This window comes from Abramis brama, assembly GCF_963993115.1.
Source record: "Abramis brama genome assembly, chromosome: 7".
NCBI lineage: Eukaryota > Metazoa > Chordata > Actinopteri > Cypriniformes > Leuciscidae > Abramis > Abramis brama.
This window is the reverse complement of record NC_139969.1, coordinates 847,101-862,100: the sequence shown is the minus strand read 5'-3', so window position 1 is coordinate 862,100 and position 15,000 is coordinate 847,101. Positions and strand designations below refer to the sequence as shown.

Here is a 15,000-nt window from a genome sequence, read left to right as displayed (position 1 = left end):
GACCCTCACCTGTTCTCCATACGCTGTGATCATGTGACCCTCACCTGTTCTCCATACACTGTGATCATGTGACCCTCACCTGTTCTCGATACGCTATGATCATGTGACCCTCACCTGTTCTCCATACACTGTGATCATGTGACCCTCACCTGTTCTCCATACACTGTGATCATGTGACCCTCACCTGTTCTCGATATGCTATGATCATGTGACCCTCACCTGTTCTCCATACACTGTGATCATGTGACCCTCATCTGTTCTCCATACACTGTGATCATGTGACCCTCACCTGTTCTCGATATGCTATGATCATGTGACCCTCACCTGTTCTCCATACACTGTGATCATGTGACCCTCATCTGTTCTCCATACACTGTGATCATGTGACCCTCACCTGTTCTCGATACTGTGATCATGTGACCCTCACCTGTTCTCGATACGCTGTGATCATGTGACCCTCACCTGTTCTCGATATGCTATGATCATGTGACCCTCACCTGTTCTCCATACACTGTGATCATGTGACCCTCACCTGTTCTCGATACGCTGTGATCATGTGACGCTGTATTAGATGGATTCTGAGACTCTGAGACTCTTTCATCTGCTCTTCTCCTCTGATTGATGCTTTGATCCTAGAGTGGCGGATATGAGCTTTCAGACCCGGAGAAACAGGATCAGGGTTTCAGTGTGTGTGTGTGAGTGTGCGTGAGTGTGTGTGTGTGTGAGAGACGCCGTCTGCCCTGACTCACAGTAAGACACTAACGGTGTGTGTTCTCCCTCAGAGCCGATGCACGGCTTTCGACAGCTGAAAGTGTGTGTGTGTGTGTGACGGCATCCAGACCTGACTCACTCACAATAAGACACTAACGGTGTGTGTGTTCTCCCTCAGAGCCGATGCACGGCCCTCGACAGCTGAAAGTGGTGGACATCAAGTCTCGTCAGGTGACGGTTCGCTGGGAGCCGTTCGGCTACAACGTGACGCGCTGCCACAACTACAGTCTGACGGTGCAGTACCGGTCCCGAACCCGAGCCGGAGCCGGGGCGAAGGAGGAGAGCAGGGAGGTGTCGTCGAGCTCCACTCCTCAACATACCATACACAACCTCACGCCCTTCACCAACCTCAGCGTCAGGATGGTCCTGCGCAACCGAGAGGGAGTCAAGGAGAGTCCCGAGATACACGTGCAGACCGATGAAGATGGTGAGGGGGAAACTGGCATAAACTATATACAAATTAGATATACATATATACAAGCATATATATATATGTATATATATATATATATATATATATATATATATATATATATATATATTTATATATATATATATATACATACACACACACACACACATACACACACACACATATATATATATATATATACATATAATATATATGTGTGTGTGTGTGTCTATATATATATATATAGATAGATAGATAGATAGATAGATAGATAGATACATATATAACTATATAGATACAAATCTGAATATATAGTTACAAATCTGAACATATACACATAAATACAAATGTGTAGTTATAAGTCTGAAATATATAGTTATACTTATAACTCTGAATATATAAATGTAAGTCTCAAATATAGTTATAACTCTGAATAAATAGTTACAAATCTGAATATATAAATATAAATCCGAATATATAGTTATAACTCTGAATATATACATGTAAATCTCAATATATAGTTATAACTCTGAATATATAAATATAAATCCGAATATATAGTTATAACTCTGAATATATAGTTACAAATCTGAATATATAAATGTAAATCCGAATATATAGTTACAAATCTGAACATATACACATAAATACAAATGTGTAGTTATAAGTCTGAAATATATAGTTATACTTATAACTCTGAATATATAAATGTAAATCTGAATATATAGTTATAACTCTGAATATATAGTTACAAATCTGAATATATAAACATAAATCCGAATATATAGTTATAGCTCTGAATATATAGTTAAAATCTGAATATATAAATGTAAATCTGAATATATAGTTATAACTCGGAATATATAGTTACAAATCTGAATATATAAATGTAAATCTGAATATATAGTTACAAATCTGAACATATACACATAAATTCAAATGTGTAGTTATAAGTCTAAATATATAGTTATACTTGTACCTCTGAATATATAAATGTAAATCTGAATATATAGTTATAACTCTGAATATATAGTTACAAATCTGAATATATAAATATAAATCCGAATATATAGTTATAACTCTGAATATATAGTTATAGATCTGAATATATAAATGTAAATCTGAATATATAGTTATAACTCTGAATTTATAATCACAAATCTGAATATATAGTAACAAATCTGAATATAGAAATATAAATCCGAATATGTAGTTATAACTCTGAATATGTAAATGTAATCTGAACATCGTTACAAATCTGACATATAAATATATATCCTGAATATATAGTTATAAATCTGAATATATAAATGTAAATCTGAATATATAGTTATAATTCTGAGGATGTGTTATGTATATATGTGTATGTATGTATATATATATATATATATATATATATATATATATATATTTATATTTATTTTAGTTTTCTTTTTTTCCAGTTTTTTATAGTTTATAACAAAAACAGTTTGGTTACAAACATTCTTCAAAATTCATCAAAATATGAGCCAGATATATTCTTGATGTTTTTTCCATCCATTTAAGTCCCACTAGAACTGTTTATTCTCTAGACCTTTTTGAGAACTTTGTAGAATTCTAGATCTTTAGATCTTTAATTCTCTAGAGCTTTAGCATCTGTGTCCCAAAAACACTTATCCGAAGAACCTCTGAAACATAAAGAACATTATTTATGAACCGTATAACTGAATAACCAGACACAGGCTTCTCACTGAATAGAAGTGGGTTCTTTTGCTGTATCTGAGAAACAATTGAAGAAGCTTTAAGTTCCCCAGCACAGTGTCTTTAGTACTATATAGCCACTGTATTTCTATGAAGAGCCCATTATATCAGGTGCTGGAGTGAATGAGCTGCTCAAATGCTCCATTGGATAATTTTCATCTTATTTCTCATGTTCCTAAGGGTGAATTTCTTCCAGTACGGTGAAGCGCTGACATTTAGCTTGAATATCTAATTGCGTCCCCCATTAGCAGAGCTCTTCTGATGGAATAAACATGGAATATTTTTTTGTTTCCTGAGATCGGCAACCTTTATAAATAATTAGACACCTGGGCCGCATCTCGACTGGATGTTAAACACACACGCGCTCTTTGTTCTCGTTCAGAGTTGGTGTCAAGTGAGACAGACTTGAGGAACGTTCCTGCGAGAGGATGAAACGATAAACAAATGAGTAATAATCTCTCACAGACACACACGCGTGTTTGAAGGAGGAGATGAACAGCATCTGAGGGGATTTTGTGTGTTTCTGTGCATTTATGGCTGAAAACCAGTGACTTAAAAACAATAATGTGTGTGTGTGTGTGTGTGTGCGTGCGTCCGTTTGCGTGTGTGTGTGTGTGTCAATGTGTGTCTGTGTGTGTGTGTCCGTATGTTAAATATAACAAAATATTATAGCTACAGAACATTGTATGCATGTGAAGAGCTGTTGTTGTTGGTGTGTTCTGATCCGTTGTGATGTCACTTCCTGTCAGTGCCGGGTGAAGTTCCTCTGGATTCTATCCAGGCCAGTGTGTACGAGGAGAAGATCCTGCTGAAGTGGAGAGAACCGGCTCAGACCTTCGGCATCATCACTCAGTATGAGGTGAACACACACATTATCACTTTAAAGTCTCAACTTTCTAATCTTGTCATTTTTTAAGAAATTCAAACAATAAGTACAGTTTTGTGGCTCTTTAATGTGTGGTGACAGATCACTGAAGATCATCTCTTCCTCTTTACTACTAGTTATAGCACAAAATAATCATGAATGAACATCAGAAGGTATGCTTTAAGACGTCAACACACCACACCACACAATAGAAGTCCACCAACGTTAATCTACTATCTCTGTCTGGTTTGAACATAATTACGATAGGTCAGATTGCCTGTCAATCAAACTCCTGGCGAAGGGTGAAATCAAACCTTTTTTTTCAGAATTAAGTTGTAGGAAATTACTAGTCATCCATTTTTTAAATCAGCTATGCATTCAGTTAGTTTTTTGATTTGGTATGTTTCGTCAGGTAGCGAAGAAATATAGAGCCGCATACACAGCAAAATATATTTTTTTACTTAGTATTTTTGTCTTGTTTCCAGTCCAAATATATAAAAATTCTTACATAGATAATAGAAGCCATTGGCAGATAACTTTGCTTGTTTTAAGCAAAAACTCACTTTTTTCATAAAACAAGATATCTTATATAATTTTAGTAAATGTTTCTTGGATTTAAGATATTAGATATTTGGACTGGAAACAAGACAAAAATACTGAGTAAGAAAAGCATTTTTTTGCAGTGTATCATCAGCATAACGGTGAAAACTAGCACCAGGTTTAACAGTATCCCCCAAGGGTAGCATGTACAGAGTGAACAGCAGCGGTCCTAGTACTGAGCCTTGTGGTACGCCATACTGAACTTGTGATCGATGAGACATCTCTTCATTTACTGCTACAAACTGATAACGGTCAGATAAGTATGATTTAAACCATGCTAATGCAATTCCACTAATGCCAACATAATTTTCGGGTCTATTTAAAAGAATGTTGTGGTCAATAGTATCAAATGCAGCACTAAGATCGAGTAACACTAATAGAGAGACACAACCACGATCGGATGATAAGAGCAAATCATTTGTAACTCTAATGAGAGCAGTCTCAGTACTATGGTACGGTCTAAATCCTGACTGGAAATCCTCCAAATATCATTTCTTTCTAAAAAGGAAAATAGTTGTGAGGATACTGCCTTTTCTAGTATCTTTAACAGAAAAGGCAGATTCGAGATCGGCCTGTAATTGAATAATTCTCCTGGATCAAGTTGCGTTTTTTTAATAAGAGGCTTAATAATAACCATTTAAAAAATGTTGTATATCCTAATGACATTGATGGATTAATGATATTAAGAAGAGGATCTATGACCTCTGGAAGCATCTCTTTCAATGGCTTAGGCGGTAAAGGGTCTAACATACGTGTGTGTGTGTGTGTGTGTGTGTGTGTGCGTGTGTGTGTGTGTGTGTGCGCGCTACTGATCACATAGTCAGACGGGAATAACCGTAGACTCAACTGTCCAGCCTTTGATTTGACAGTATCAAAGAGTTCAAACTGAGACTCTCTGACGGGCCGTGATTTCAAAAGGACAGTTTGGGCTTTTTTTCCTCTTATCAAGGGAACCTGATCCTTCCTTTCCTTTCTTTTTTCTCTCGCTCTCTCTCTCTCTGATTCCAGACATTCTGCTCTTGTATATTTCCAGTGAGATTTCCCGTCCTCAGATTCTCCGTTCCTGTCCGATGACGTCAGTCTGATCTTCACACACATCCCGAGTCTCTCGCTCCATGCAGTGATATGAATCTAATAGCTAACAGAGTGTATGAAATTTCAGAAAGTTCTCGAATGCGCCGCTTCATTAATGCCGCTCATCTTCAGTGCAATGAACAAAACCCTTCAAATACGAGAAGCAAGACACTTTCCCACTTTTCCCTGCTCTGATCCGCCACAAGTGCGGATGCTGTTATTGATTTCTTTATTTCTTTATTGCCGGTTGATAATTGAAAAGGGTCTTGAAGCATTTCAGAAATAATAGAGTGGAATCATTTGTTCGGTCGACGCTGGAATTAATTTGAGTGATGCTAACATGTAGATCTGCCCTCGACTTAAGACTTTTCTAGTCGACTAGTAGTCGTTCATTTTAGCCATTAGTCGCGTTATATTAATAAGCCATCAATCATAATAATGTGCCTTTAATTGCCTATATAAAATACGTTTAGCTTAATTAGCGCACAAATACAAACATAAAGCCACAGCGCACCGGCAAACGTAATGATTATGAATGTTTCATGAAAAAAAACGTCTGAACATTTTAATAATTTATTGGTAATGTTTTCGGTGTTTTCGGCTGCACAGATTAAGTCACGATGCTGACTCGTCATCTCCGCAGTAGTGGACATTTCATACGGATTACATAATCTGAGAATGTTTATTTTCCCATTTAAATCTGTTCATCCAAAAGTAGACATCTCAAGCTTTCTATAGATATATGTCTCTTGTCTGTGAGGCGAGTGTACGCTGAGTTTCGGTTCATGTATGTGATGTGCTCCAGTTCACTGACACCGAATTGACAGAAAGCGCCATTATTTTACAAAAGCACAACGTTTTGTTGTTATTATGAGTGTACAGAAATAAAAGTAGACCCTTTACAGTTTGTATGAGCGAGAATGACGTAGTATTTTAAGTTAAACTCAAGCGATGTATGTCATGCAGTAAACGCTTCACACAAACTAATAATAATAATATTATAATTAATAATAGCACACATTTATCTATGTTTACATTAGAGCGACTTGTAAAGTTGCTGCTACTTACATATTTCAAGTAAAAAGCCATATTTATGGTCGATGAATGAAAGGCGAATGATTGGATTTCCAGATCTGTCCGTCACAGTCTGCGTGATTTCGCCACTTTTTCAAGTTTTTTTTTTTCTGCGACTAAACAACTAATTAAAATTTTGGTTTAAAACTATTAAAACGGTTAGTGGACTATCAGCGGGCAGCCCTACTAACATGCGTGTTTGTGTTCCCAGATCTCCTATAAAGCCGTCAGCTCCTTCGACCCAGTGCTGGATCTGTCTAACCAGAGCGGGAAGGTGGTGAAGATGGGGAATGAAACCAGCCACGTGTTCCTGGGTCTTTATCCGGGCTCCACGTACTCCTTCACCCTCAGAGCGAGCACGGCTAAAGGCTTCGGGCCGCCCGCCGTCACACAGGCCACAACCAAGATCTCAGGTCAGGATCGCCAGTTCAGTTCATTACTCTGAAACAGCATCTAAAACTGACTAAACACTAAAGCACTAAACCTAAACAAGTTGTGTTCAAAATTTGAGCTTGATATCTAAAAAAAGATCTTTCAGTGAGATGTTGTTCGGCTGCAGTACCAAACGCTTCCACTAGAGGAAATTCGTCTCACATTCATTTCCAATGCGCTCATTTCTGACCGCGAGGAGCTCAAGTGGGACTATTGTTTTCAGGACCATTAAACCTCTTCAAATCATGTCCATGATTTTTTTTTTTTTTTTTGTTCACAAAGCAAGTGCCAAAACCTTTACCAAGTTTCGTACCATTCCGATAAAGACATTTTTTTTGAAAAAAAAACATAACAAAATTTTTCGGTCAAAAATGACTTTAGAGCACCAGAGGGTTACAATTTTGAGTTCATTGAAACTACAAATTTGAGTTGTGCTTTTTTCATCTTCATCTGTGTTTAGTGTGTAATGATCATGAAGAAGCTCCAGTTCTTCTCTATATCAGAGTCAGTGTTACTGAACTCCTGAAATGCCTCCATTGTAGTCTTGAGTTTCTTCCGGGAACGAACACGTCACAATATTCCTCATTATAATAATTCATACGCAGAATAAAGGGGCGGGGCCTGGTTGAGTTAGTTAGTAGTGTGTTAAACTGGCGGTTATGGTAAGGGGCGGGACATTTCCCAAACACACTCGAAGCGCTCGACCAATCACAACACACTGCTCCAGCCGACCAATCAGAGCACAGTGTGCTTTTCAGGAGGAGGGGCTTCATAGAGACAGGAAGTAAACAGAGCGTTACTGACAGACTGGGAAGAGAGGAGCCGCAACAATGGAGAATATGAGTGTTGATTTAAAAATCTTGCTTTGCCCTGTTGTTTGATTTCATGGAAGCAGACACCAGTGATTTTGCCAAGAGATCTCTTATTTATTTTATATAAGACATAGGAAGAAGAGACAATGGATAATACGAAGGTCTTGATTCAGCAGCCTTTCCATCTCTTCCTGATTTTCAGACAGAAGGGCTTGGTTTTTATACCACTAGTCAACATCTCGTCATCTCTTAGTGACTCTAAGATTATTTACCAAAAGAAAACAGTAACACTAGTTTTTTGTGTTAGCCTAGGAATGAAACAAAGTCATCAGCGTTTGTGTTCTTGCATCATAACTCCAGTGATTTGAGTTGCCGTTTTAAATCATTTGAATGATTCGGCTTGTGTGTGTGTGTGTGTGTGTGTGTTTGCAGCTCCGTCGATGCCGGCGTACGATCAGGAGTCGCCTCTGAACCAGACGGACAGCAGCGTCACGGTTGTGCTGAAGCCGGCCCAGAGCCGCGGAGCTCCTGTCAGGTACAAACAATTATAATCATACATTTTTATATATGTGACCCTGGACTACAAAACCAGTCACGAGTCACACTGTGGCAATAGCCAAATAGCCATTGTATGGGTCAAAATTATCGATTTTTCTTTCATGCCAAAAATCATGAGTATATTAAGTAAAGATCATGTAGAGATCCTACCGTAAATATACAAAACATTTATTTCTGTGAGTGAATGCTGCACAATCGCCAACATAAATGAACAACTTTAGAGGAGATTTTCTCAATGTTTCGATTTTTTTGCACCCTCAGATTCCAGATTTACAAATAGTTGTATCTCGACCAAATATTGTCCTATCCTAACAAACCATACATCAATGGACAGCTTATTTTATTCATGATGTATAAATCTATATTTAAAAAAAAAGACCCATGTGACTGGTTTTGTGGTCCAAGGTCACGAGCCTTACATGCAGATTAAACACTTAAAACAATTTACAAGCAGCAATAAAAAAAAAAAAAAGCAACAACAACAAAAAAAACTTTACAAAAAGCTTTACAACCAATAGGAGATACATATACGATATCACCAGTGTGCCTGTCTAAAAAGATTTGACGAGATTACAGCTGATCTCAAAATATTTCTCAAAAAAAAGAAAAAATCCTGTTGTTTTTGCAGAAACACCGTCAGCTTTGGTTGGCTGAACAATACTGTATAAAACAGTAAACATATTCAACCTGTAAATATGAATTTTTAAAACTGTAATTTACATCAAAATAATACATTTTAAACAGCGCTTTTCTGTTGAATCAGCAAGGCTACGCTGACACTAAAGTCTGTGTAGTTCCTTTAACATGAAGAGAAAACCAGCAGAATTACTGATTCACATCACGTGTCTTTCTCTGTGCTGTCAGAGTTCATCATAACTTTCCACAAGTTGAAGAAAAATACTAATATATAGAAGCTGCACAAATACAAAACACACATGACATTAAAATGCACAAATTCTTTCAACAAAATAAGATAAAAAACTGTAATGTACATAAATCAAATCAAGAAAAACATAATTAATTTTAATTATTAAGATGAAAATGTTCAAAGGGGATTTTAACCATACAGTAAGATATAAAACTGTAATGTGCATAAATGCTTAAAAAAAAAAAAAATTAAGAAGAAACATAATTATTAAAATTAAAAATGTGAAGTATGGTCCGGTCTTGGGAAATTGACATCTTCACCCTTTATTCAAATATTATTAAATATTTTGTTGCCATATTGTGTAGTTGTGCACAGATTAAGTTCAACCAAATTTAGTGTTCTGTTCTTCCCTCATTTTTTATTTTTTTAAAAATATTCTCCTCATATGCTGATGGTTTAATCGAACTTATAGTGTCATTAAAAACAAATATACACTCCAGCCGCTACATTAAGATGATTTCCGAGAAACGGTACATTTAACAGTGTTTTACTGTAAACTTGCATGAATAGATCTATTACAGTTTTCCATATAGTAGAATTAATTGTTTAACCGTAGCATTTTTACAGCCATCATTAGTCGTATCTTACAGTGCAAGTGTGTGTGAAGCGTGTGTGTGTGTGTGTGTCTGTTCTCTGCCGGCTGTTTTGATGGTATTTTTCCTGCTGTATTGTTGCTGGATTCCTCCGAGTGAGTCAGTCTTTGAAGCGGAGAACAAAGTGTGTGTGAGTGTTCAGAGCGCGTCCCTGAACCGCTTTCATGTGTTTCTCCTGCCGGTGTCACATCGGCCCCTGAACGTCCCCGCGCTGCACACACACTCGCCGGCCCTCGTTAGCAAACGCCTCACGCGCTCAGGTGAACGTGTCCGGGAACGTTTCAGCCACAAATCAAACTAAAAATACCGCTTTATAGATTTGCATTCTGTAAATGAAGATTTCTGCATTATTTTTGTGACATCTAAAGCATGAATCTTCTTTATTGTGTCGTATATCTGAGAGAAACACTTCTGGAACGAGAACAAATGTGGGCGGGGCTTGATTGTGTCTGTGAGGAATTGATTGGATGGTTGTGGTTTGCTATTGGCTGATCTCATGTGAGTGACAGGTAGCCCCGCCCACTTCATCAGAGAAAAGAAGAGATGCTGCGAGAGGAACTTATTCTGATTAAGATTACCAGGAATATGAATTATGAAAACACAATAATAATGTGCACTGATAAAGCATTCATAATAAACCCTGAGAATCCCTTCTGATACCACGGTGACTTTAGTTTAGACACATTTAAACAGGTTCAATAAGAAGGCCAATATTTGACACGGTTGATATTGCTTTGCTGCACTTCATTATGATTTATTATTTAATGTTTAAATGGCAAAAAGTTTTAAAAAACAAATTTTTATGCTGGTCTAAAACCTGACAGCGCTTGTCAATGTGAAAATGATGGCCAATCAAATCAAAGTAGGCGGGGCTTTACTGATCACAGAGATATATATAAAATTATATTTAATTTGAATTATTTTGTATATATAAATACACACACATGCATGTATATATTTAAGAAAAATATGTTATTTAAATATAAAACATTTATATTTATATATAATATTATGTATAAATAAATAAAAAAAATATATATACATGCATGCGTGTATATTTATATATACAAAATAATTATACACAGCAGCACACACACATATATTATGTAAACACAAACTTTTATTTTGGATATGATTAAGTGTTGCCCAGTACTAATATATATATATATATAAGTTGACCTAAAAATAAGGTCTAGTGATGCAAATTACTCAGATATTTTGTCAAATTTCACTGTTTTGAGTTGAAAATATAGTCATTTAAATAATCCATGTATTTCATAACTGAATTTGTCGAGACAAAACACATTCAAGAGCCGTTTTCAGCAGATTAAGCATAAGATTAAGAGTGAATATGTGCATATTTTTAAAGAAAACCATTGCAAATACTTTACAATATATTTTAGTTCTTATCTTGTTATCTTAAATCCCTTTAAATCCTTTAATTTAAAAGAATTAAATATCCAAAGCATTTAAATGAATAGTGAATGTCAAAAACAAGCATGTAAATCTGTGTGTGATGATGATATAAGCTGGACATGTGTGTGACGTCTCAGCCGGATAAAGCGGTGACATCTTCAGCAGAAGAATATTATATTATACAGCGCTGGTTTAATATTGCACACTGACGCTCGACTGTACCGTAGTAAATTACAGAGATGTTTACCGCAGTAATCTCTGCTGGATTACACCGCCAGTCAATCATCTAATCTGATCAAATCATGTTTTTACCTCTTCCACAAAATAGGAAAATAGGAAAAGCAAGATTTGATTATTGTGATCTAATCCCTCGTCCGTGATTGTGTTTCTCCGTGTTGTCCGGAGACGAGGTCAGAGGTCATTACGGCGGGCTTTAGCTGTCTTTTAGGTTGCTAGGGTCAGAGGTCAAACTCAGTGTCATGTGACATCAGATTATAATTAACCAAGAGCTGATCTCACTAACAAAGCAGTTCATGGTAACACTTCATAACACTGTTCCGTCATTAATGAGTAACTACACCGGAACTAATGAGTTACGCACTATTAACACTCTATTAACTAACAAGAAACTCTGATTAATGAATGAGTGAGTAACAGCGCTCAGTTAAATATGGAAGATAATCAATAACTACTATTATTCACACCTCACTGAAGACTACTAACTGTATACAGGTTCATAATTAATATTAATAATGCATCATTTATAATAAAAGGTAATGGTAACCCGTTAGTAATGAATCAAGTGTTACTACATCTTTCTAAAGGAACTACTAATGATTTGGATCAGTGTTTAAAGTGAAGATCATGGGAACTCTAGTTTATTTTAGTGATTGCCTCTTTTTTAACGCCTTTCTGAGAGTTAAAAGCCTCTTTTGTAATTATTTATAGTCAAATGCTTATAAATCACCTCAATTGTGCTGCATATGATATGCAAATATTGCTGTTAAAGGTATATTTATTATTACATTCCAGTTTACTGTTTGCCATTCTCAAATCAATCAAATCAAGTATATTTGTATAGCGCTTTTCACAATACAGATTGTATCAAAGCAGCTTCACAGTATTAAAATAAAATAATACAACAAAGTTTGTTTCTAGTGGAATTTATTGATTGATAGAATAAAATTAAATATCCCCAAAATATCCCCAACTGAGCAAGCCAAAGGCAACAGTGGCAAGGAACCGAAAAAACTCCATCAAGCGGCCTAATGGTGTCCTAAAACTCCATCAGGTGACCTAATTCTCACTTATTTTGTCAAATTTGATACGTAGGAGAAATGTGTTCTTTTGCACAGGATTATTGTTTGTAAAGTGGGAGATTTAATATAACTTCGTTGTACTCTTTTGTATAATGACAAATACAGATTCTGATAGTAATGATTGTTACCAAATCCATCTGAAGGAATTACTGTCCAAAATCTTACAAAAATATCAAAAGCTTACAGTAGCCGTTTCCATTACCCTTCATATTGCGCAAATTGAAATTGCTAATTGAAAATACGGCCAATGGAAACACGTAATTTTCGCAAAAACTCCCATTTATCGAAAAAAAAAGTTTTCACGCTCGCATGAGGAGGTTTTTCAGGCAATTCGAAAAAGGAATATTTCGCAAAACTGCAATGGAAACAGTTTTTGCGCATTTACAGTCACATGATGTAGATGACGCGGTGTGTTTGGACAGAAAACGAGACCGAGTTCTTTATAAAATTCATAAAAGACAAAAGAATTACAGGAATACTGGATTCTAAACCTCAAATAAATGCCACAATCAAGACCTCGAAGCAGAAATGAGGGAGAAACACCCAGAAACTCCTCATATGAGCCGCTCACAAGTATTCAATTCAATTCAATTCAATTCAATTCAATTCAGATTTATTTGTATAGCGCTTTTCACAATACATATTGTTTCAAAGCAGCTTTACAGAAAGTGCATTTCAGAAAAAATACATAGAAACATAGAAAAATACAGTTAGTTAATCATACATTAATTTAGGGCATAAACATATCGCCAGCGTCGAGTCGTCTCATCTTCGAGTCGTCTCTTAAGTATAATAAGGGTCGTTCCTCACCATTAATGCTTTGAAAACACACACGCACACACACACACACACACACACACACACACACACACACACACACACACACACACACACACACACACACACACACACACACACATCTCCTTCCATTAATAATAATGGCCAGTGCAGTGGCTGGGATATAGTACATAAACCTACCAGCGTCCATTCCCATGGTTTTTGGATTTACTTATCGCGAGAACTAAGAAGTTTTAGTCGCATAACATCAGTTAATGGAAACGCCGTCATTTCGCAATACTTTTTTGTCGACATTTAGAAAAAATCGCAAACGTTTTGCGCAAATCTGTAATGGAAACACACCTAGAGACTTCAGGCAATATTAGGGAATTATCATGATCTTCACTTTAAACACTGATCCAAATCATTAGTAATTCCTTTAGAAAGATGTAGTAACACTTGACTTATTACTAACGGGTTATGGTTACCTTTTATTATAAATTATGCATTATTAATTATGAACCTGTATATAGTTAGTAGTCTTCAATGAGGTGTGAATAATAGTAGTTATTGATTATCTTCCATATTTAACTGAGCGCTGTTACTCACTCATTCATTAATCAGAGTTTCTTGTTAGTTAATAGAGTGTTAATAGTGCGTAACTCATTAGTTCCGGTGTAGTTACTCATTAATGACGGAACAGTGTTATGAAGTGTTACCCAGTTTATTTGTATCGTTCGCATGAATGTCGCATGAGTGTGAAGTGTGTGTTTATTGGTCTCTAGTGGAAACACTGTGTAATAATTATGGATTCTGAGCGTCATTACAAGTAGAAGACAGGATTACAGTGTGTGTGTGTGTGTGTGTGTGTGTGTGTGATTAGCCGCTCAGCAGATGTTAGTCATTGATATGGGCCTGAAGAAACACATCAGAGATGAGAGAGAAACACAACAGAGACCGAACAAAGACGAAACACTCCAAGAGTTAAAGAAATCTGTTCTTTTTCATTATTTTTTGGGGCAATTAGCAATCAGAAACATAAATCCACCCACACACACACACACACACACACGTTTCCTTAAACACAAATTGGATGTGACATGTAATCTCTGTGACGACACACTCTCTCTCTCACACACACACACACACACACGCGTGCGGTGGGAACAGTAGTGTCCGGAGGGGACACGCGCGCGTACGTGTGTGTGTGTGTGTGTGTGGCGTTGGCTTTGAGAGGATTACTGATCTGTCTCAGTCGCAGTGATTGAAACAGCGGCACAAACGCCTCGAGAACACAGAATACATGTTTACAACAGAGAGAAACATTCACTCTTATCGGTTACAGCGGATTTAGTGTGTGTGTGTGTGTGTGAGAGAGAGAGAGAAAACGTTGTGTGTTCTCTGCTGTTGTTGTTGTGCACGTTCTGACCAGCACCGGCAACTTCGCTTGTGCATTCACGTCATTTTGTGCAGATATAAGTCGTAATATTAAGTTAATGTGATATAAATATCTGATTAGTCTCATATAGGATGCGTTTGGTTGATTTAAACAACCCGCTAGAAAAGTTCCTCAGTTTCCTCGTGCTCGTTCTCTTCAGCCTCAGCGCGCGCAATCAAACAGCAGAACAG

General features: G+C 36.6%; 1 protein-coding gene across 2 annotated transcripts in view; it reads left to right on the top strand.

Moving 5' to 3' along the window:
* Window positions 1-15,000, top strand: part of LOC311087636 (receptor-type tyrosine-protein phosphatase mu) — a 246,722-nt gene that overhangs the window by 137,062 nt on the left and 94,660 nt on the right. For both annotated transcript variants that reach the window (XM_084120986.1, XM_084120985.1), the window contains exons 8-11: window positions 890-1,198; window positions 3,673-3,782; window positions 6,748-6,949; window positions 8,213-8,315. In XM_084120986.1, the coding sequence (XP_083977112.1) occupies window positions 890-1,198; window positions 3,673-3,782; window positions 6,748-6,949; window positions 8,213-8,315 (724 nt within the window). The remainder of the gene's footprint in view (window positions 1-889; window positions 1,199-3,672; window positions 3,783-6,747; window positions 6,950-8,212; window positions 8,316-15,000) is intronic.